The 22208-nt window shown below is 46.3% G+C and overlaps 1 protein-coding gene across 1 annotated transcript in view; it reads right to left on the reverse strand.

Moving 5' to 3' along the window:
• KPNB1 (karyopherin subunit beta 1) overlaps window positions 1–13561 on the reverse strand; it is a 35069-nt gene extending 21508 nt beyond the window's left edge. Inside the window, exons 1-7 of the mRNA XM_077806172.1 lie at window positions 13361–13561; window positions 12924–12982; window positions 9658–9840; window positions 4833–5033; window positions 2382–2534; window positions 820–879; window positions 393–482 (exon numbers count right to left, since the gene is read on the reverse strand). Of these exons, the coding sequence (XP_077662298.1) occupies window positions 393–482; window positions 820–879; window positions 2382–2534; window positions 4833–5033; window positions 9658–9840; window positions 12924–12982; window positions 13361–13400 (786 nt within the window). The 5' untranslated portion in view covers window positions 13401–13561. The remainder of the gene's footprint in view (window positions 1–392; window positions 483–819; window positions 880–2381; window positions 2535–4832; window positions 5034–9657; window positions 9841–12923; window positions 12983–13360) is intronic.
• Window positions 13562–22208: the final 8647 nt, after the last annotated feature.

Raw genomic sequence — 22208 nt, forward strand, 5'->3', positions numbered from 1 at the left:
TGCCAGTGACTACAAAACCTTGGGTGCATGTCATCTAATTCAATCTGTAAAATGTGACCACCACAACACTGCGATATAGTTAAATAGATATAATTTCAGGAGAGGATGTCCGTACAAGGATTCATTCTTTGTGGAGGAAAATCACTATAGCTGCAAATTATGGTAATGTATAAATGGTTCTATCCCACCCTAGGAAGGAAAGATGCCCTCTTTCCAGATTGGGGAGTGTGGGAACATGAGCGGAAGGCTGCTCTTCCCTCTCCAGTTCTTGCACTGCAGGGGTTGGAGTGGGAGACACAGGGGAGCAATTTTCTTGGTTCCTGTCCCTCGGATTGTAAGCATGAGCACACTGGAGTTAAGCCACTATTCCATTTTTGATTTACAGTACTCACGGCAAAAAGAGCAGGACCCATATATGTCTCCATATACTGATAATAAAGGGACATTATCTTCACCAAGTTCTGTAAGGCAGCCACTCGTACCTGTCAGAGAAGGAAGCGGGTCAACAAATGTGTCATTTTTCTGAGCACGTCAAGAAAACGTTACTCTCGAAGCAGAATTCATGCAACCATCACAAACACTCTTTTCAGAGACTAATACTCAATATTAGCATGTTTCTAGCCAAACAGAACACGACTAAAACAAAGGGAAGCAAATATCAAGGCAAATTATTAGTGATTAAATTATTCCACAGCCCAATTAAAACGAGTTTATATACTTATTCATACAGCACTATTTCTTTAAATATAAGATTTAAAATTCTAGAGGTCACTGGGTGGTGCAGCGACAGACGGTTCAAGACGTTATATTATCACTTACCCTTGTATCTGGACATTGCGTTGCTTCACAAACTACTTGCATAATAAAGTGCCTTTCAGACTGCAAATGAAAAAGAATTAGAAGTGTAATTATGCAAAAGGGTTTAAAAATCTTCCGAACAGGATTATATTTTAATTCTTTGGCTCAGAGAGCACCTGATCATCTCAGCAATTATTGCCACCAACATTACATTGCTACAAGAGCTAGGAAGGATATAGGCAGCCACTCGCCACACAGCGTTTTCATAATTACTTCCAAATGATAAGCGGCCACTGCAATTGTGAATCCCAAATTTGAATGTCACATGCAAGTAGGTACATTGCTCTAATCCCCCTCCCAAAAAAAGAAGGTCACAGCACTAGGGAAAGTAAGTTCTACAAAAAAAAAAGCTATGGTCATCCCCTAGATTTATTCCAGCAATTATTACAAGAGATGTCAAAAGCCGATTTAGCTGGGACACTAATTTTCTGGGAGGTGTTAAGAGGAGATCGGGAATACAATAATTTAACATTCTATTTACTACTCCCAGGCCCATTTAGAGGGCAGAAGTCCACTACAAATGCAAGCTGAATGGATTACTCAACCAGCTCAAACGTTAAGGCACCAATTGAAATCAACAACCGCTGAACGGTTGACTAGGGAAAAGCTTTTATTAAGAGAGCATCCCAATTTTAATTACTAGTTCCATTTTCTATGAAATCTCTATGGTAGGAACACGAGGGGTGTACTGACCTCAGAATGCTAGCAGAGGTCTCTACTTTAATGCCACCTCCCCCAAATAGGGCACACAATTTCAGAGGTAGAGTCAAAAAGCTAGATTGCTGCCACACCACTAGAAAGGAAGTGCTGATCCATGCTTAGCCATGATCTACACTATAGAGTTAGGTCAATGTAAGACATCTTATGTTGACCTCTGTAAGCATCTACACTAAAATGTAGCTCTCACCGATAAAACTCGCCCACTACACTGACTTAATTCCACCTCCGTGAGAGGGGTGGTGCTTTAATGGCTGTAGTTAGGTCAACAGTGTCAACATAGACACTGTTGTTTACACTGACCGTTGTTGCCCTTCAGACGCTGTCCCACAACGCTCCACCCTGGCAGTTAAATTGGTGGATGTGCTCCTGGTGAGGACACGCACCGCTGATACAAGGAGCATAGCGTGGACATGCAAAAGTGATTTAATTACTGATGTCCAAGTAACTTAGATTGAATGAATTATGTAGTGTAGACTTACCCTTGGGCTACAACAACAACATTGCAGAGAGTTTGATTAGGACACAGCGTGTGTAACAGGCTAAACTCTAAGTTCAGTCCATATTTAGCCAAAAAAGCTAGTGATGCTCCCTTTTCATTTTATAAGTCTTCTCCAAACACTTCCACAGTATTTCTGCATCACAGCAGCCTTTAAAACTTTAATTTTACAGACAAGAACCCAAGTCTCAGCTCCAGTGGAATTACGCATCAAGCAAAATTCAGCGTGGTGCACGATTTCTCATCACAGACCATGGATTCACTCCTTGCCTTTTGCACCCAGAATTCCGTTGCTTCCTTTACTCACCTCTTTGTCAAAGTTTGCTTTGGTGAATTCCAAAGAGTTTAAGAGTGCATTAGTAGCTGCTAGCTTCACATTGTTACTGGGCTCTTCCTTTCGCATCCCTTGGATAATGGCTGTGAGAATTTCATTGGATTTGTCCTGAAGCTGCTCTGGGTCCTGAAACAAGGAATAAATAGTGGCGAAGTTCTGATGGCTAGCAGATTGCTTCTCTGCTTTTCAGGTGCCTGCTCCCCTATGCATCAAGTCCCCCCCCTACCCCCCAGTATGGTTTGGCAGTGAATTCTACAGCCAGAGGAAATTCAAGTCCTTTAAGGCCATAGGGCCTTTTGTTCACTAGAAAACACCAGGAGTCAAATATGAGCAACACAACACCTCACTGTGACTCCGAGGCAGTGCACCCTTAACAAAGAGAGCACAGTCTGCTGCACCTGAACAGCATATGCATTCCAGAGTTTGAATCGCTAGTGCCAAATATTAAAAATAAATATTACTACTGTGCTTCAAGTCAGCAAGCCTCAGACTGCCTCATTCAGCTATGTTATAGTGAGGTCAAATAACTGCCAATTTCCACTCTATTACCGTTTGAGCAGAGAGGCATGTATCAGTGGTCACTAATAGGCCCACGTTTGGTATACTGCCAGTGGATCATGCAAGGATCAGTAGCAAGGATGGACAGCTATAACCAAAAGAGGTAGTAGAGGTTAATCATTCAGGGTTGGAGGGACTAAATGATGAACACAGAACACCATCACTTACACCACAGGAAAAAATGAATATCTGGAATTCAAGATCCCAAGGGTCCCTAAACTATTGTGTTAGGATTTATCAATATCACATTGAGGCACAATACAAAAAAGTGTAAAAGGGACTCCTGTTAGGAAAAATTCTGTTCAGCAATCCAGGACAATCAAAAAATCCACTATGGATTAGTGAAGCTTAATTACTTGCTGTCTTCCAGACAACGGCTGACATGCACTTAGAAATCCTGGGTGTATTTGTAACTGACAATGGTTGACCTGAAGCCCCGCTATTCTAGTAGTAGTGATTGCAACTTTGAATCACCTCCTCATTTTACATATCTCAGTATCCGTATTTTCCCTCCCAAGCCTGTTTACTTGCCCCAGAACTTATTACTGAAAAAATTTTTAGTTTTCAATTCAAATCAGTCAGGCAGCAACTCAAACCCTTCAGACACTCAGTGCAGCAAGAGGCACACTTATCTTTTCAGGTCGCTTTCAAAATCTGTTTTTCCTCTGGTCTCTCCTCCTGCCTTATTTTTGTTGGTTTCTTCCACTCCCTGTCCTCACTGACACTTCTGATACTGTTTCTTCACTTTACCCTATGAGGCTTCCCTCACTGCCTGCTCCCTGTCTCTCTCCTCTTCAAGGAGGGGACCCGCCTTCTGCAGTCATTACACGTTCTTCAGACCTCTCCGTCTACCACGGAAGCTTCCCAAACTTTGATTCCAATATTCCATCCTTTCTCCTGTAAAAGGGACACCACCTAAAATATCCCACTTGCTGCATGAATAGCAGTTGAAGGGGAAAACATGTTTATCCTATTACACACTGACTGACAAGATGTTTGACCATAGACTGAAAAGTGAAAGCGGACCTCCTGCTTTCCTTGTGAAAGCCATCATGCAGAAAATTTGCCTGACTAGAGCACTGCTTTTATAAACTTCTCTGGCTCTGATGAACTAGATGCACTGCACTTTACACTTCAGAAGGAGCACATCTGTACTCTTTCCAAAGTGTAATAAGGGGCAAAACCACCATTCAATGGCATTTACACAGAAACAGGCAGGAAGCCAGTTTTTGTTTTCAGCCTTAGGTCAGAACACAGGGTTTTTAAGTGCAGTTCAGATCAGCCACTTGTCCTATATACACAACACAGTTTGATACTAAAAACAAGTTGTTCACAAAAATTGTGACCGCTGTTTTCTTAAGGTCCTTGGCAGGAAGGTGCTGTACAGAGCAAAATATTTTGGTCAATATATAGAAGATACCTAGCCCATGATATAATGAAATAATTTAGACTTTCGAGTCCCCAGAGACAACCTCAGTAAGCATTTACCACTTAGTTGTAATCATTTTACTCATCAGGACATTTATCTGGGTTCTGAAAATGGCACCCATCTCCACAGGCTGAACACCATGCACACTCCATGGTTAAATCTGCACTTTAGTAAAGATGACCTGGATTTATGTCGTGAAACCAGGTCAATTCTTCCTTCAGATGCCACTCTGTACTTTGGTCTCATCCGTGGGTTTTGTGGGGAATCACTCTGCTGCCTAACTCTTAGTATAGACATCCTCAACCTGCAGGCAACAAAACAGCCTATACGGGTTTGTTGCAGTTGACTGCAAATAGCTGTCTAGAGAAAACAAGTTTAGAAGGGAGAAAGGGTGAGAAAAGACACTGCATACCATATATTCAAGAGAACGCACTTACAATATCCTGACAGATGTAACCAATCGCCTCCAACGTTGACTCTTTCATGTGTTCAGTGCTATGCTGATTTGTAACGTTAGCTACCAGCTGAGGAATGAGTTCAGGCCACTGGTTCATGGGAATCTCGGCACAAGCAATGCCAGCCACACACTGTGAGGCTGAGCTGGGCCTGTATGTTTCCGTACCCAATGTCTGCAACACCTGTGGAGAAAACATCAGCAATTTAGTCAGACATTTCCAAATCAATTTCATAGTCTACACTTTGATTATTTGATATCAGAGACCCAATATAAGAAGACTGGAATCGAAGATCTCTACTTGAAGGGAAGGGAAGGGAGGGAGAGAGTACAGCAAATTTAACTAGCATGAGTTAGCTGATCAATTTTATTTTTACCCACAAACATGGATTAAAACAGGTAGATTTTCTGTCTCTCTCTCTCTCTCTCTACAAACAAGCATATAACCCCAGCATCTGAAATGAGTTTGCCCTTATATTAACAAGGTAGTTGTTTATCCCCTCCAGGCAGCAGGATTTGTCTGCATGATTCCATACATTTCGCAAAGGCACCCTTCATTTTCTGTGAAGAGTGCCCATATACAATGAAACAGGAAGGGAACAATTCCCCTTTGTCTGCTATAAGATTATAAAACAGAAAAATCATCAGCAAAAGAAAGCTTTTCAACTTAGAGAAGAATTACATGAATTTGAAGTAATTTGGACCCCATTTCTTGATACACTTGACAAAGAATGCTGAGATAGCTCAAACAATGCTAAACTTCCATTCTACCTGACCTCTCGGCTTTTTCCGCTCCAACTTCCCACCCCTCCACCCTCTCCTTCCTTGTTTTGCCTGTGTATGTAAGTTTTTTTAAATTGTCACTCCCCCCCCGCCCTAACATGTTATGCCTGTGTAATATTGTCCGATTCTCTATTGCCTGGTCTTGCAGCTTTGATGAGTTGTAAAGCTGAATAACTGCATTGGATATCCTGGGAAATGGGCAGCATTTGGTAAACATATATATGCTGGGAGTCATTTACCTCTTTGTATTATGAAAACGAATAAAAATTAATCACAAAAAAATTGGATAAATGGCATTCCAAATCAAAAATATAACCGGACAGCTTATGAGAAGATTATTTTTGAGTGGGGGTGAATAATATTTTAAATTTCTGTTACAGTTGAATCTCTAAGTCAAACTGTCCCAATAGGAAGCACTGAACTGCTTCTGGCTGACTAGTATGGCACAAATTATTGTGACCTTTCTGCTTATTCTAACTGGTTGACTTGCTGAACAGTCCTTCTAGTCTTTGTTCAGCAGCGAAGACATTTTGTACTCTCCACTTCAACAAATAACTTCCATTTTTAAAAAAAAATTCTACTAATTGCAGGCACTCAGCCTTGGATACTTAGATCTTCCATTTATCCATACAATAGGTACAGCAATGTTGGTGGTATTGCAAGGTTCTCCCAAGCAACCTACCACTATTGTCTTAGTTGACCTTTAGGAATAGGGGAAAAGCTTCCGTGGCCATTCAATCTTTGGTATTCACAATACCAGCTGGAGCCAAATGCGACTGATACACCAACTCATTTCACATTAGGCTACTGATAATCAGACAGTAGCAATTGGTCAACACATTCCCGTCACAGTTTAGGTCAACTGCACCCCCCCTGTGATCCAGCAAATGCATCCACTATTAGGTTTTTGGCTCCCAGCCATCATCTTGCTTGGATGGAGAGGCATCTTTCTCCATCCTGATCAGTGTTCTTCCATGCTGCACAGTCCCCAGTCTAAACTGAAAATTTCCCAGCCAACCAATCTGCCTTAATTGGTCAGCATCTGCACGTTGCTTTCACTCCAAAGGCTTTGTAATTGCCCAGTTTTAAGTTACCACAGTGCCCTCTCTAAGCAAGTACATTTATTCTTAAAAGTGAAAGCATTACAGAGAAAACACATTAAAAACAGTAAAAACCCACATGTACGCTAATAAGCTTACCAGAAATGACCCCACCCCCGCCACCCCAACTCCAACAAGGGCTCTGGCAGGCAATCAGCCCTTTAAATCCTATTAAGGGTTTACCAGCTTTTAGCCCAGAACAAGCATATTCATAACTCAATCTTTTTTTATATACAGCTTGGGTCTTTGATCTTTAGAGACCATGAACATGTTATCAGTCAGATAATGGTTCTTTTCAGGGTGTAGCTTCAAAAGGTTGGGTCTGGAGGTGGGAACTTGCATTCACCCCTTCCCCACCCAATCCAGGTGTCTCCTAGGAAACCTATTTAATTTTGTTTGTCCCCAAGTTCCTTCTTATCTGGCATATTGTTTAAAATAATACTTTGACACTTCTCCGGTTTTACACTGGCCAAGTCTCCTCCCCAGATAAGTTACATATAATCTCACAATAATATATACACTTTTCATTCATAATACAATGGACTCCAAAGCTATTTAAGTTTAGTTCAATAAGATCTCCCAAAGATATCAAAGGAAATTGCCCTGTCACAACTCCCACTTAACTTCTAAACAGGAAAAAGGGTAGTGCAAATAAGAATATTCTCCAAGTTTTTAAGAAAGAGCTAGTCATCAGGAATCTTAACTCAAAAAGTTCTCTCAGTAGATCACTTGCACCAGATGATCCAATGACAATAAGTAAACGTTTATTACTTTAATTCTTTGGAGGGACAGTATTAAAAGCAAATGAAACTGATGAGTTTCCCTCAATATACTACAACACTGCAGCTCCTAAACTAGGGATCTGTTATTTTGTAACTATACTATTACCAGAAACAAAAGCTACTAAATTTCCTGACACACATTTGACAACTGAAGTCAAAAACATCAAAACAGCATTACCCCCTTCCCCTCCCATTGAAAGTAATAACTGAAAAAAGTTAAATTATCACACAATATCTAATCATCCAACCTTACTCTGGAGAACACTACGTAAGTGTTAAACATTCAAAGACACCAATTATCCGAGACAAATGATTATGCAGAATGGGTAGTCCATTTGCATCCAGAATGTACCCACTATAAAGTTCTGCATAGATCCAAGTGCACATACATCTTCAAAAGTCAAAAAGATAACCAGCACAAAGGACACTCTGGCTGACAGCAAATGACCCATTGTCATTAAAGAATATAGCAGTTATCTGTTGGAAAGTCATTATTGCCAGGCCAGCATTATGTCTCTTCATGCTAACCACTTGCTAGCACAGCTAAAATCTCTTGCCATCTCCTCTGACAAAGGTCATAGCTTTTAGCTTGACAAATCACAAAGACACTCCACATCTTTACAAAACTTAGCGGTAGCTTTCAGCACCTGGAATTTAGGTAACTATTTTAACTGTATTCTGTAAACACCCACAGTGTGCTAGGCCCAGCGTACACACAGAAAGACTGTCCCTGTCTCAGAGACTTCACAATGGAAGCTACAATTAACACGGTTAAAAAAAAAATTGAAGAAATTGTTCAAGTATGAAGAATAAAAATCAAATCTCAATGCATCTGTAAATTACTAGTGATGAAAACTATATCCTCCAAAAAGTCTGGAATCACAGTTCACCATTCAGAAATCTTTCTATCTGGCTATTCATGTGCTTCTGAAGAATGCTTTAACACAATACAAAAGCAGTCTCAGTTTTTGCCCCAAAACCTCACCTATAACTTTTCCTTCAAGCACCATGCTCCAACAGCAAATCCCACCTTTTTTTCCATGGTAAGGAAGAGAAAAACTAATGCAGAACAGAGGTGGAAAAACCTACCCTCTAACATTATCTTAATGGGTGCTGGACATATTATTCTTCCCTAAGCACTATCCTACATTGCTTATTTAAGCATCAGAAGTAGACATTTGCCACATATTTTACACATCCGGCAACAATGAGATTGGGAAGAGTACTTACCAGGCTGCAAGCACTAGAGAGGATTAACTAAAGCAGAGGTTCCCCAACTTTTCTTATGGAAATACCCTGTTCCAGATCTACCAGATGCCCACATACCCCCACCATTCTCATCACTGATGCGTTGTGTGTTCTTCCTAACACCACCTGTTCTTTAGCCATTTGCCCATATTTTACTGTTACATACAGAGATAGTTACAGTGGACATATACAACTGGGGAAAAAAAACCCAAAACAACCCTGACTAAATTCCGAGCTCAGTTAGACTGGACAGTTGCTGGGCAACTGAACCCGTGGTGTATGGTGTTTGGAGTTGAGTGCTCTGTACGTCAGAGTCTCTGTGTTCTCATTGGTCTATCTTGAAATAAATTAACTACTGTATTTTATAACGCAAATTCCCCCAGAGTTTTAAAGCTTCATCTATGCAGCCTATTATGAAAATGCAATAAATAAAATCCACCATTACAGTTTCTCCCATGAACCCCCCAGAGAGGTCTCATGTACCCCCCCAGGGGTACACATATCACAGTTTGAGAACCCCTGAACTAAAGCAACACAGCCCTAGACCTCGGTTTACGAGAAATTAAAAAACCCCACAGTGCTATGTTCTACCCCAGAGATAGCTGCATTACAGAGTTGGTGAACTTGTTCCCTCTCCTATCCTTTAGCTACCTCTCAGGTGTGTTCTGCAATTTAATGCTTGTGAAACAGCTCCTCAGATTAAAGGTGCTAAAGCAACAAAGTATTAAGTACAAATGAGGTTCATTGTTACATAATGGTAAGAAAAGTAACAATTTTTCTAACAGTGAGAAATAAGTCAAATGTTCGTTACTCAGCCATATTGTGGGAAAAGTGATAAGCTGTTTGGAAGTGAATGGACAAAAATGGAATTCACTGAAGTACAGAAGTTACTTACATAGTTCTTGACTTCCCTGCGAGCATTGGCATCGATTGCAAGCCATCTCTGTTGGTACTGGGCCTTGATATCTGGGTCCTTAGACGTCAAAGAGTTCTTGATCTGTAAGCCAGCTGCAACTCTGGCAACCTGGCTGTTCCCTGGATTTGCCAGCACTCTGGACAGTTCCACAAGGAAAGTGGGCTGGGTCAGGAGAAGAAAACTTGCTTATCAATGGATACAAACAGATAATCTGCTCTTAATCTGAATCTGATCCATTAGGTTTTTCTAACTAAAGAGAATTAAATTTTTACCCAACCAAACAAGAGCAAAACTCTTTGGACAATTTGGAAAGTATCTGACCAATAGCATACTGCTGCTATCATACAATGACTGTATTTTATACCAAGATTATGAATGTTAAGATCCTAATTAGAACTGCTGGAAAGCAACCTAACTAGATGTGACTTTGTTGGATTTTTTTCAGATTACTTGAGACACTCAGATACCTTTTACAATCCTATTGTCTGTTTAAAGTAGGCCTTTAAATAAAGCACTCAGGTCCTATTCCAAGGCCTATATCACCCAGGACTGTCTGTGTTCTTAAAACTAACATGAATTTAAATGTCACATCGAAAAAAAAAATATTTCTTTTTTCCAAGGGGAGCACCAAGCCAGTTTCCTTTTGGAATTTTTTTAATGCATTTAAAAGCTCAAATCAGGTGCTTTATATACAGTAAAATATTTCTGTAAGAGTAAGTTTATTACACAATTTCTCTAATGTCAAAGATATCATTTTTGCAGGGCTATTTAACGTATGTTTATCAATACCTGCATTTGTACTGTTTGGTTTTGGTAACAAGTGAAAAAGTCTTTAGGATTTGGACTACTCGCAATTTGACAGCTTGACACGTGATACGTTTCTGCTTTGTGTGGTATGGAGAAAGAGCTCCATTAGTGCGACTCTTGTGCGAAGACTGACCAAAGCCTTGTCTCCACTAAAAATTGTGTATGTGTTTTTCGGTGCAGCTGCACTGGTTTCAATATCAATTCATACCAAAGTGATTCAGACATGGTGGAATCAAGCCTTTCTGAAATGGTTTTCTCTACTTTATACTAGCATTTAACCAATCTTTTAAGTTGGTGCAACTCCACTCATAGTTAATACAAACAAAATTTCTAGTAGAAACCAGGGCCTAAGAAAGACTACCTAAAAGTAGCTATGCAGCCATTTTTAAGCAGGTAGTGAGGACAGAGGAACTTGTGTTCTTCATGGTCCAAAATATCACCTAAAAAAGTTAAATAAAGCTATCAAAGAATCTGTTTTAACACCCAAACTGCAGAGTTTGTAAACAAATATATAGATTAAAACCACCATTTTAAGCTAAATCAGTCTTGCAAAAATATCCTGAAAAATGCAATGCCCAAGGCAAGAAATCTACTTGTTCACCTTTTACCATAATGAAAAAGCTAAGTTTACTTATCCATCAAAAATGTATTAATATTTGAGACACAAAATTTTGCAAGCCTGGATTAAATTAAAAATGGGGGAAGCTTTCAGGAAAGGAATGTTTTTGGGATAGAAAGTGAAAGTGTTGCAAGGACACATCCCTTGAGGGGAAACAGTGGGCTCAACTCCCCAAATGCCATATATCTGATGAAGACTATGCCAGGAAAATCCACTAAAGGTAAGAGTAGCCAGCAGTCACCAGTTCTTTATTCTCTCACCTGCCTCCCTCAAATGGTTAGGTGTTGGTTTTTTTTAAAACTACTGACAATAGCTTTATTCATTCTAGGCCCAAAAATCACAATTCTAATTTAGAATTTCTTATTTAATTTTTCTAGACTGTAAACCCAAACCCAACTGGGGTGTACTCACAGCTTCCACACATAGAAGCATTGCAGGAAGACTCAGCAAGAGCCCCAAAATAAGGGCAGAAAAATTCGAGTTTCACTGGAGGGCAATGATTCATTAAACAGTTAGCCAGAGAATTGGAGCTAATGTGAAACTGTAAGCAACTTTGATTACCAGATTTCACAAGCCTTTAACATTAAATTACATACAAATAACCTGCATAGGCTGTCAATTTATGCTGGTGGAGAGGAAAGAATGTATATGGTTGCCAAAAAATTGAACACCCAATTTTTTTTTTACCTCCAATCCATCAGACAAGTCAGTGCCAACTAACCTTCACAGCAGCAAAGAGGAATGCAATAATTCACTCATATTTAATCACTCACACAAAGAACCAGAGATTGCCTCCAGGATGAAAGCAGAATAGCAATTCTAAGAATCAGATCCATGCACCCTTATTGTAGAGTAATGGTTGTAATGTTGTGCCTTGATTACACACACAACATACATTAATGGTAGGACATATTTTTAACTTAATCCTCCCTTGATTTTAGTATGTGCATGTGTAGACAATACTAAGAGTTCATAACACACTAATGGCAGTGTGTCATTTGCAGATTTTTGAGTACCCTTTCCCTCTGGAACAAAGTGACCCGGAGCCTTTCGTTTCCCTTAAATGCATTCTAAATCTGCTCTACCTCCACCCAGGGCAGTGGACCCCAACAGTGTTAACACCTTCATCCCCTACCTCCGCCTTATCTGGGCCACAGACAAGTGGGAGGGGACGGGAGCGGGGGAGTGAGGGGAGAAGCGCCTAGTTCAGAAGAGAGTGAGGGTCCTCTTAAGAGTAAAGGGGGCTAGGATGAAAGGTAAACCGGATCCAAACACTGGAAGAGGAAAGAGGAAAATGAAGGGCCAAGAATGAGACAATCAGAAGGCCTGGCAAAGGGAAGAAGGAATGTACCGGCCCATGAGAGCAATGGGGCGGGGGGGGGGGAGGATTGAGAGCAGGCAGAGAAGGGTAAAGGCCCAGCATGGCAGGCACAAGATAAAGGGGGCAGGATGAAGGATCAGGTTCTGCATGGGGCGGGGGGAACAGAGGGGAAGTGAAGGGCCTACAGGGAGGTGTGGGGGGGGTAGGTGTCCCAGCTCCAGGGCCTCTTCCGGGCGCACCCTACGCAGCCCGGTCTCCCCACATGGACCGCAGGCCCCGTCGCGGCACACGCAGCGCCGCGCAGCCTACCGCCCTCCCCCCCGCCCCGGCTCCGCGCCCCCATTGGCCGGCGCGGCTCCCGGGCGCGTCACCATTGGCCGGCCGCCGCCCCGGCTGGCAGCCGGCAAGTTGGGCTGCGCCCTTGATGGCGGTTCGGCCTGCGCGGGGCAGGGCGGGGCGCTCCCCGCCCGCGGGACCCCGCCGCCCCGCGGCGCTCACCAGGTTCTCGATCGCCGCCTGCTCCAGGAACTTCTGCGCCGCCTCCAGCTCGGAGCGGTCTGCGGGGTGGGGGGGGAGCCGGAGTCAGTCACTGCCCGAGCCCGCCCCTCCCCCCGCTCCTCTCCCCCCGGCCCGGCCCGGCGCGGGGCAAACGGGCACCCCGCGGCCTAGCGCCTCCGCCCGGCCTCCGCCCTCATCCAGCGCCCGGCCTCGGCCCCCCCCCCGCTCCCCAAGCCCCGCTGCAGGGCCGGCTTCGCCCCCCGCCGCCAGCCGGGGCAGGCCCCACGCCCGGCCTCCCCCGGAGCCCGCCTCCCAGCCCGGCCTCCCGCCGCCAGGCCCGGCCACCCCCTCAGGCCCGGCCGCGCCCTCCCGGGGCTCGGCGGCGGCCGCCGCCGCCCGGCCGCTCCCCGGGCCCTCCCCCACGTGCTGGCCCCTACCCGGCGAGACCGTCTTCTCCAGGATCGTGATGAGCTCCATGGCGGCGGCGCGTCTCCGGCACGGGGCGGGGTCCCGCTCGCTCGCTCGCGCTCTCGGCTCCTGGTGCGTGGGGGACCCCGGGGCGGGCGGGCGGCGGAGGGAGAAAGGGCCGCGCGGGTGGGGGAGCGCGCGCACCGACTAGGCGGAGCGGGGGGGGAAGGGGCCGGGCAGCCGCGCGGGCGGAGGGATATGGCTGAGCCGGGCCCGCGCCGCGCCGCTGCACAGACTCATTGGCTGGCAGCGCCCCGCACGCCCGGCGCTCATTGGGCCGGCGCCGGCGCCGCCGCACGCGCGGCCATTGGCTGAGCGGGGCTCCGGCGCCGCGCGCCGATTGGCCCGTTTGGCCGGGCTGGGCAAGGGCGGCCCAGAGAAGCGGATGGAGAGGCCGGGGCCGTCAGGAGAAGTTCCCGAGGGGGAGGGGCCATCAGGGCCAGGGGCTAGCGGGGGGCGGAGCCATCCGGGGCTGCTGGGGAGCTGAGGGGGGGCTAGAAGGGGGTGGGGCCCATCAGGCCAAGGGCTCGAGGGGGTGGGGCCTATCAGGGCCATGGGCTAGAGGGGGTGGGGCTTATCAGGCCAGGGCCTAGAGGGGGGTGGGGCCATCAGGGGCTCCTGGGGGGGAGGTTAGAGGGGGTGGGGCTTATCAGGGCCAGGGGCTAGAAGGGGTGGGGCCATCAGGGGCCGCTGGGGACCTAAATCGGGGGGGGGATAGGGCCCATCAGGGGCTGCTGGGGGCTAGAGGGGGTGGGGCCATCGGGGCTCCTCTGGGGTGGGGGGGAGGTTAGAGGAGGTGGGGCTTATCAGGGCCAGGGGCTGCTGGGGGGTTAGAGGGGGGTGGGGCCATCAGGGGCTGCTGGGGGCCTAGGTGGGGGTTGGGCCATCAGGGCAAGGGGCTGCTGGGGCTCTAGCGGGGGTGAGGCCATAAAGGAAGCTATTTGTGGCTGGGCTTACAAGGGACAGGAGCTGGGGCCATATGAAAGGACGTGAAGCAAGCGGGTTCTAGGAGCTGGGGTTGTACGATAGGGGAATGACTGAGGAGGCCCTGTTTTAAATCAGAAGAAATAGCGCTGTGTCTGGAGAGGACTGTGGTTTTAGAAATGTAGGAATTGCTATGGGATCAGATCAATAATACATCTGGGCGAGTGCCAGAGGCTTCAGAGGAAGGGGTAAGAAACTCAATGGACAATTCTGGAATCCTCTGCCCACGGGGGCAGTTTCTTCCTAAGCAGCTAGTGGTTGGTGCATGCTCTAAAGCAAGAGGATTTCTAGCCCATATGTAATTATTATGCTAATATAGCTGTGGATATTCTCCTTTTCAATAGGGGCTGCAGCTCAAGGGCCTGGGTCAGTAGGAACACTGTCTGTAATGGCTAGTCTATAGCATTAGTCAGCCACTCACTGCTTGGGGTTAAGGAGACGCTGCCATGGGTCGGTTGCCCATCATTGTCCATCATATTGTTTCTCATACATTCCTCTGCAACGTCTGGTAGGTACAGTCCACTCTTGGAGACCTGTTGCTGAACTCAATGGATCACTGGAGATAGTACAGGCTAGTGGGTGGAGCACTGCTGGGATACAGCAGACTGGGGTCTATTCCTGGCTCTGCTATACCTGCCAGGTCTTAGTTTCCCCATATGTAAAATGGGGAGAATAATACTAACCACCTTTGGAAAGTACTTTGAGATGGACTGATGAAAATAACTAGGTGTTAATAATTATTAATTTGTATTGTTGGTATGACCTTTTTCTAGGTTCCTGTAGGAGACTGTGGTTACAGGAGGATGGGTTAGCATTATGGGAACTGGGCTTGCAGGGGAAGGTGCTGTGCCTATGAGGACTAGAGGGGAAGGACATATTGGGACTCCAGGGAGTATGGGAAATGGACTAAAAGGGTTTGTGGCTAACTTCGTAATAAAGTGCTTCCTAGGGATGATTAAACCCATCATGAAAGGAAGTACTGGAGGTAATACACATCTCTTTGAAAGCTTTTTGGGGGAGCTGAGGGGTTTTTTAGGACATCTTCAGCCCTCCCCCGTTCAGAGGGCATTTGAAACATGGTAGGTATACAATGGAAGAGAGAAGAGAATGGTGTGAATGCAGCAGATTTCCCTCCAGCATTGTCTGTGGCTAGACCTAACGGCTCAGTATAGATAAAGAACACTGGGATAGTGGTGGGATTAGAGGTGTTTGCCAGTAGGACACACCACGTCCCTTGGGGCTGATAGCGATGGCTGGCATGGTGGAAATACAAGTTTTCAAAGGAGGAAGGAATAACTACCTCAGGGGCCCGTACAACATCCTTCTTCCCAGCGGAACACGGTAGGGTAGCTGTGCTTCACATTTTCAACAGGTTTTATAAACATGAATTAATTCACCCTTCACACTCTCCTTATCCCCATATTTGGGGTTGGGGGGTGACTCCTGCAATGGGGACGTGAAGCAACTTTCCTGAGCGCGCATGTTCTCTTGCCCATGTCCACCTGAGCAGCATCCCCCCCCAGCAGTGTCACTTCCCGTGTCCTCTCGACACCTGTGACAGCATCAGAGCATCAGCGGTCACCCAATCTGAGGGGAAGCCCAGACTAACACCTGAGAAGAAACAGGAAAGCTTATAGCTTGCTACCTGGGAGGTAGCCCAGGATCTAACTGAAACTTAATGCTGTAGTCACAGAGCTGAAAGCGCCTTCATCGCTGGACCCTGGGAAGCTAAGGGCTGCCGTCCTCCCCACTAGATGCCACAACCCCAAAGAACCAGAAAATAAACTCCTTGGAGGATCCCATTTTCCAAAAAGGCTTTGGGCTTGACAGAATTTCCAGACTGGTTATCCTAAAAACTGCGATGAAGGCAAGGTTGAAATTAAGGCAGACGTTGACTGTGATCTCATTGGGGCTTCTTTTTGGTCTGTGTTTATACAGCACGTAGCTCACTGGGGTCCTGGTCCTGGACTGGGGCTCTGTGGTTCTACCACAATAGAAGTGGTAAATAATAATAATGCAGCCTGGTCCACACCCCGGTTTCATACTGGTATCATACAGATATTTCAGTTAGAGTGGTGCGGATTGTTGGTATGGAAATAGTTGTACCAGTACAATCCCTAGCGTGGGTTATACTGGCAGAAAGGTGCTTTTGACCACTGGAGCTACATAGGAAGAGCTATACCAGCGTAAAGCACCTTTGTACCAGTAAAGCTGCATTCACATTAAGGGGGTTGTATCACTTTAACGAGAGCGGTTTAGTAAAAGCAGTACAGCTTGTGTGTGTAGACAAGACCTAAGTGAAACTTGCAAGATGCTCTGATGGAAAATCAAGAGTGTCAGAAGAGGAAAATAGGGGAACAGAGGTGCAGCTGAATAATTAAACCAAGGTGAAGAGGGTCTCTTGCTGCAGGAGAAAGAGTAGTTAGTAACACAGTCAGGCTCTGTTGTGGTATTAAATACAAATGCCATGTGGAGAGGGGGAAGTTCGCCAAATATGTTCAATTCTCTCTTGCTACAGGTAGGAAGCAGCCCAAGGCTAATAACAGAGAGGGGATAAAACAGGCCCAATTTCTCGCACAAGAAGAAAGATGAGAAGGAAAGTCCAGTCTCTTTTGGCAGATGTATATTAGGTCCTTCCTGCTGCAGCCAGAATGAGACATAACTCTCCTGGTCTGACATGAAATTCACGCCCTGTAATTGACCATACGTCATACGCATATGTAAGGCACTCTGGGAATGGGAAGCATTTTAAGTTCTATGTGCCACTGAAATGTAACCATCTCTGGAGAGGAGGCTAAGAGAGGGAGGGAGAAGTTTAGTTGATAACAGAGGAAAAAAATCTACTCTTCTGAAAAGAGCCCTGGGATCTTTAATGTCAATATGCAGCAGATCAGGTCTCAGCTTGCAAGGTCTCCTCTTAAGGTCCCATGCACAATAAACTCCATGGAATTCTCTGTTGACTCTTTCAAGATATGAACCTGGGGATCAAGGGAATGTGTATGTTTAAAACCTGTTGCATAGACCTCCAAGTCACCTTTTCAAGCCATTAAGCCCTTCGCAACAGGGCTTGTTCTGCTAATTTTACAAATGGGGACACTGAGGCACAGTGAGTCCAAGATCACATAGGGCAGAGGTTCTCAGACTCTGGTCCATGAGCTCCATTCAGGTGGTCCGCAGATAGTTCCCTCTAAGGTGCACACCTGGGTGGCCGCACACAAGAGAATGAGGGGCCACCCACCTAATTAGTGGAGCCGTGCAGGAGTGGCTCCGCTAATTACGTGCCTGGATCCTGGAGGAGACGCACATGTAAGGTGAGGTGGTGGCCTTGAGGGTCAGAAGAGGTGGTAGAGGGAATTTGGGATGCGCAGGGCTGCGGCGGCCAGAGAAAGAGGCAACTTTCCTCAGTTCCAGGGCCGTGGCTACCTGGGAGAGACCCTCCTTCCCAGCCCCAGCTCGGGAGAGAGGGCACATCCATTGTATTAGAAAGGTAAGACTACTGATATTAAGTATGAGTTGTGGGCTTTTATTTGTAGAACAAAAAAAGTTTATTATTAAGGGTGTTTTTATATAGCGCTTTTACCCAAAGTGCTTTACAATAGCTAGCTAACGGTACAAACAACATTTGGAAAGATCATTAAGTGGCCTGCCGAGACCCTCAGCAATTTTCAAGTGGTCCTCGAAAAAGAAAGTTTGAGAACCAGTAACATAGGGCCAGAAATAGAATCCAGGAGTCCTGGGTTCCCAGTGCCTTGCTCTAACCACTGGCTAACTAGCCCCTTGCTAAATGATTGACCCTGGCAGAAGGGTGCACTGATAAAGGGTAAAAAAGAACAACATATAAACTGGAAAAAACAACTGGGCAGCCCTGATTAAGAGCAGAAGGGCTTGGGGGGTATTGTGGATGCAGCACACACTGTCCCTGGGGGCAGGGAGTTTCTTCTTCCTCAGTAGCTACTAGAGCTTGGCGAGGAGCAGTTTTGCCGTCCCACAGATATTTTCCAGAGTTTGAAATTTCCTGTCTTGAATTGAGATGAAATGTCAAAAATATTCACCCACTGAAGACCGAGTTTTTGTTTGTTTTGGGTCATTCAATAGGTTTTGTTTAAACTTTGACTTTTTTGTCCTATTTTTCAACCTTCTTCTCAGCCTCATTAGCTGCAATTTCAAAGCTGAAAAAGGGGTCTCAGAAGTGGGAAACTGGAATTTTTCATTTCAGACTGGGTCCAAATGAAACACATTGACAATTTCAGACCTTTGTTTCTCCACATGGTTTCCAGTCGGGAATTCATCAAGCTGTTTGGCAAACGGTTTTGACAAATCGACATGTTTCAATGAAAAAACAATATGTAGAAAAATTCCCAACCAGCCCGTGTAGTGACCTCTGCTAGCGGACTCCTGGGGGTTGCAAACTCTTAGCCTTCCCCACATTACTAAGTGGGCTGCATTGAGAACCCCTTCCCTAGACTATCCTGTATCAACTCAACCCCCACCCCATTAACTATGGCAGCAGGAACCCAGCTGCCCACAGCCAGCTAGGAGACACCGTCTTTTGATCGTTCGCTGCAGGGATGGATTAGACAGACACGTGTGTCTACTGAGTGCTAGCAACTTCCCGAGGTACCTTAGCCATTGGCTTTGTTCGCTCTGTGATGCTCCTGACGCAGGCTGCTACAAGGGACCCTGTTTGCTTTCCTCCTCATGGGTTTCTCTGTTGCAGCTGGCACTGGGAGTTACAACTGGCCAGTGGAAAAGCGGCTCCCCAGTCCCGCGCTATCTGTGCCTCCTCTGACGAACCCCAGCTCCTCCTCTTAGAATGTAAACATTTCCCCTAGTTCAGCCTAAGCAGCAAAGCAAGACTGGATGTTGTCCTAGAAGACCTGCTCTGGTTCAAACAGGAAGTCATTCAAGGGCGGCCTGTGGCCTGTATTTCAATATAGCAGGTCGGATAATGATCTAATGATCCCTTCTGGCCCTGTAACGTGTGAAGTTGTGAACTTGGGACACTGTCCCTGAAAGCTAACAATACCAGCACCCCAGAAGCAGGTTGTCTTTCCCATCTGAGTTGACTCTGAGCAACGTCTGACAGACAGACCTTAAAAGAACAGTGCCCTCCTCTCAACCACCAAATTCCACCTCCCAGACTCCTCTCGCACCTGCAGTTCTGAATTAAGAACGGCCATACTGTGTCAAGCCAATAGTCCATCTAGCCCATCATCCTGTCTTGCTCCAGTGGCCAGTGCCAGGTGCTTTACAGGGAATGAACAGAAACAGAGCAGTTTATCAAGCAATTCATCCCCTGGCATCAAGTCCCAGCTTTTGGCCGTCAGAGGATTACGGACACCCAGAGCATGGGCTTGCATCCCTGACCATCTTGACTAATTGCCATCGATGGACCTATCCTCCATGAACTCATCTAATTATTTTTTGTACTGTTATACTTTTGGCCTTTACAACATCCCTTGGCAATGAGTTCCACAGGTTGACAGTGTGTTGTGTGAAGTAATTCATCCTAACTGCCATGTCCAGCTGGCTCTACCCCCTCCCAACCCCTTGCCCTGCCAATCACCATTTCCAGCTATCCCTTTTAATGGCCTCATCCACTCCCAAAGACCCCTTTCCATTCCCAGCTGCTATCTGTAACAGCCCCTCTCTCATTCTCTGGGCCCAAAGCCCAGAGGGCGTCATAGGGCAAGTTGCAACCAGACACATGCAGCAATCTCAGCTCTGGGGCCTTTGTGTGAGATGCTTCCGTGAGCTGTCCCTAAGTAAACGGGCCACTCATTTCTGCTCCAAGCTGAAGTTCCCAAGTAGGCTTCCAAGTGCTACCTTACAGGTTGTTCTTGAGGACTAACATTACCTGCCATTTCATCCTGAAGAATCCAAAAGTGCTTTTAAACTGTAACAAATTGATATAATATCACTTGCCCCACCAGTAAAGGGCAGCCACCTCCGAGGCAGAACGCAGGTGGTGATTAAGAGCAATGCTGTATCAGGATTGCTTACCACGCCCTGATATGCAGCCACCTCTGAGGCAGAATGCAGGAGGTGTTTAACAGCTGAGTAATGCTACATAGGGATTGCTCAGCCAATGCTGAAATGAGACCTCCATTGGGGGTGGACCATGGGAGCCATTTGACAGCCTCCCAGTAATGCTGCCCAATGGTTTAGCCCAGGAAGGGAAGAATCCCATGTCTGGTGAAACTGAGAGGAAGGGGAGCCTCTGGTCCTCCAAACAACGCCATGGATTTCTAGTCCGGCTGTACTTCAGGGTGAGTCACCGAAGCTGCTATTGCCCGACAGCCGGGGGACTAATGACCGAGCCAGCTCATGCATGGCAAGCACCCATAGCAACATCCTCAATCAGGGAGCTGAGTCTAGCAATAACGCAAAGGAGGCGGTCTTACACCAAGGCTACATGCATCACAGGGAATGCCCGTTGTCCCCTGGCCCATTCAGCCAATTTTATATACAGCTGGTGAGTAGAGCGAAGCTTAAGATAGTCAAAAGGGAGGAAATAAAAGAGTAGGGCCAGGAGTCTATCCTAGGTCTATCCCCAGCTTTGCCGCTGGCGTAATGGATAAGTCACTGTGCCTCTCTCTGTCTCAGGCTCTCCATCCATAAAACAGGGTCTGGCTACTCTTTGCTGCAGTGTTAACGCAGGTTATAGCCCTAACCACCTTACCGTACACAAACACACACACTCAGCTGAATATGGAGGTGCTCTGAACCCAGGCTGGCTTGCCCGCCTGGGAGTATAGGTCAGAGCTCAGGTTCTGTTTTAACTCAGGCTGTCACCCATCTCAGTGTGGACACGGGCTATAACCCCAGTTACTTATCTCGGGTGCTCGTAGCCTTCTGGAGCCTTCGCACAATTCCCTCAGGGCTGTATTCTGCACCAGAAGGCTCCCACCAGTTCCTAGACCCCACTTTGGTGATTCAGCCCCCATCTTCCACAAGGCCTGCTGCATATCCACAGCCCATGAGCAGCGGGGTCACCTGGGAGACCCTCATCCCAGCACGCTGACCCAAAGTGCTCACCCTAGAACAGAGCAGCACTAAGATCCATGGGATTTGCCTGGGCTAACCTAGTGCCTAGACCCAGGTTAACTCTGTAGTGACGACATATGCTCAGGGATGATCCTTGCTCAAGATGTGAGGGGGCAGAGTTCATTAATGCCTGTAAAGTGCTTTGAGATCATCAGATGGGGACGGGGCCCCAGGCATGGGCAGAAGGTTGTGCAGAATTCACAGCTACACTGGCTAAGACCACTTACTATTTGCTCCTCAACTCACGAAACGGCTGTGAGGGGTTATTCAGACACAAGGAGTGGATTCCCTCTCCTGGTAAACCCCCGTCACTGGGGTCCCTCCACTAGCAAGGCAAAAGGCTCAAGGTGAAACTCACCTCAAACTGCACGGTTTGGGTTGAAATCACAACGCCAATAACTTGCACGTTGGTTCCACCCAAAATGGTAACCTGGCCCCAGCTCCTGGGTTTGGCCGAAGGGTGGCCTGGCTCTGTCTAAGCGTGGGCATTAGGGCATGTGTGAAAAACGCCAACCCTTCGGCATGCACGGCTGCAGTTTTATGAAACTCAGCGTTATGCACAGCTCGGCCTTCCCTAAGGGTGTGCTCCTTCAGGGCGGCCAAGGAGTGCAGGGGTAAGGAGCCAGGTACAAATCTGTCCCCCTGGCAGAGATCAAAGCACTGAAGACTAGTGTAAAATCAGGCTTCAGCAGAGAACTGAGATCGCAGTGTCAGCTCCGATTGGTCTGACGGCTGCTGGGGCTGTTCTCTGGAGGTGGATGCAGGCTCCCGCTCTTCATTGCCATA

Source organism: Eretmochelys imbricata, chromosome 27, assembly GCF_965152235.1.
Source record: "Eretmochelys imbricata isolate rEreImb1 chromosome 27, rEreImb1.hap1, whole genome shotgun sequence".
In the NCBI taxonomy this organism is placed as follows: Eukaryota; Metazoa; Chordata; order Testudines; family Cheloniidae; genus Eretmochelys; species Eretmochelys imbricata.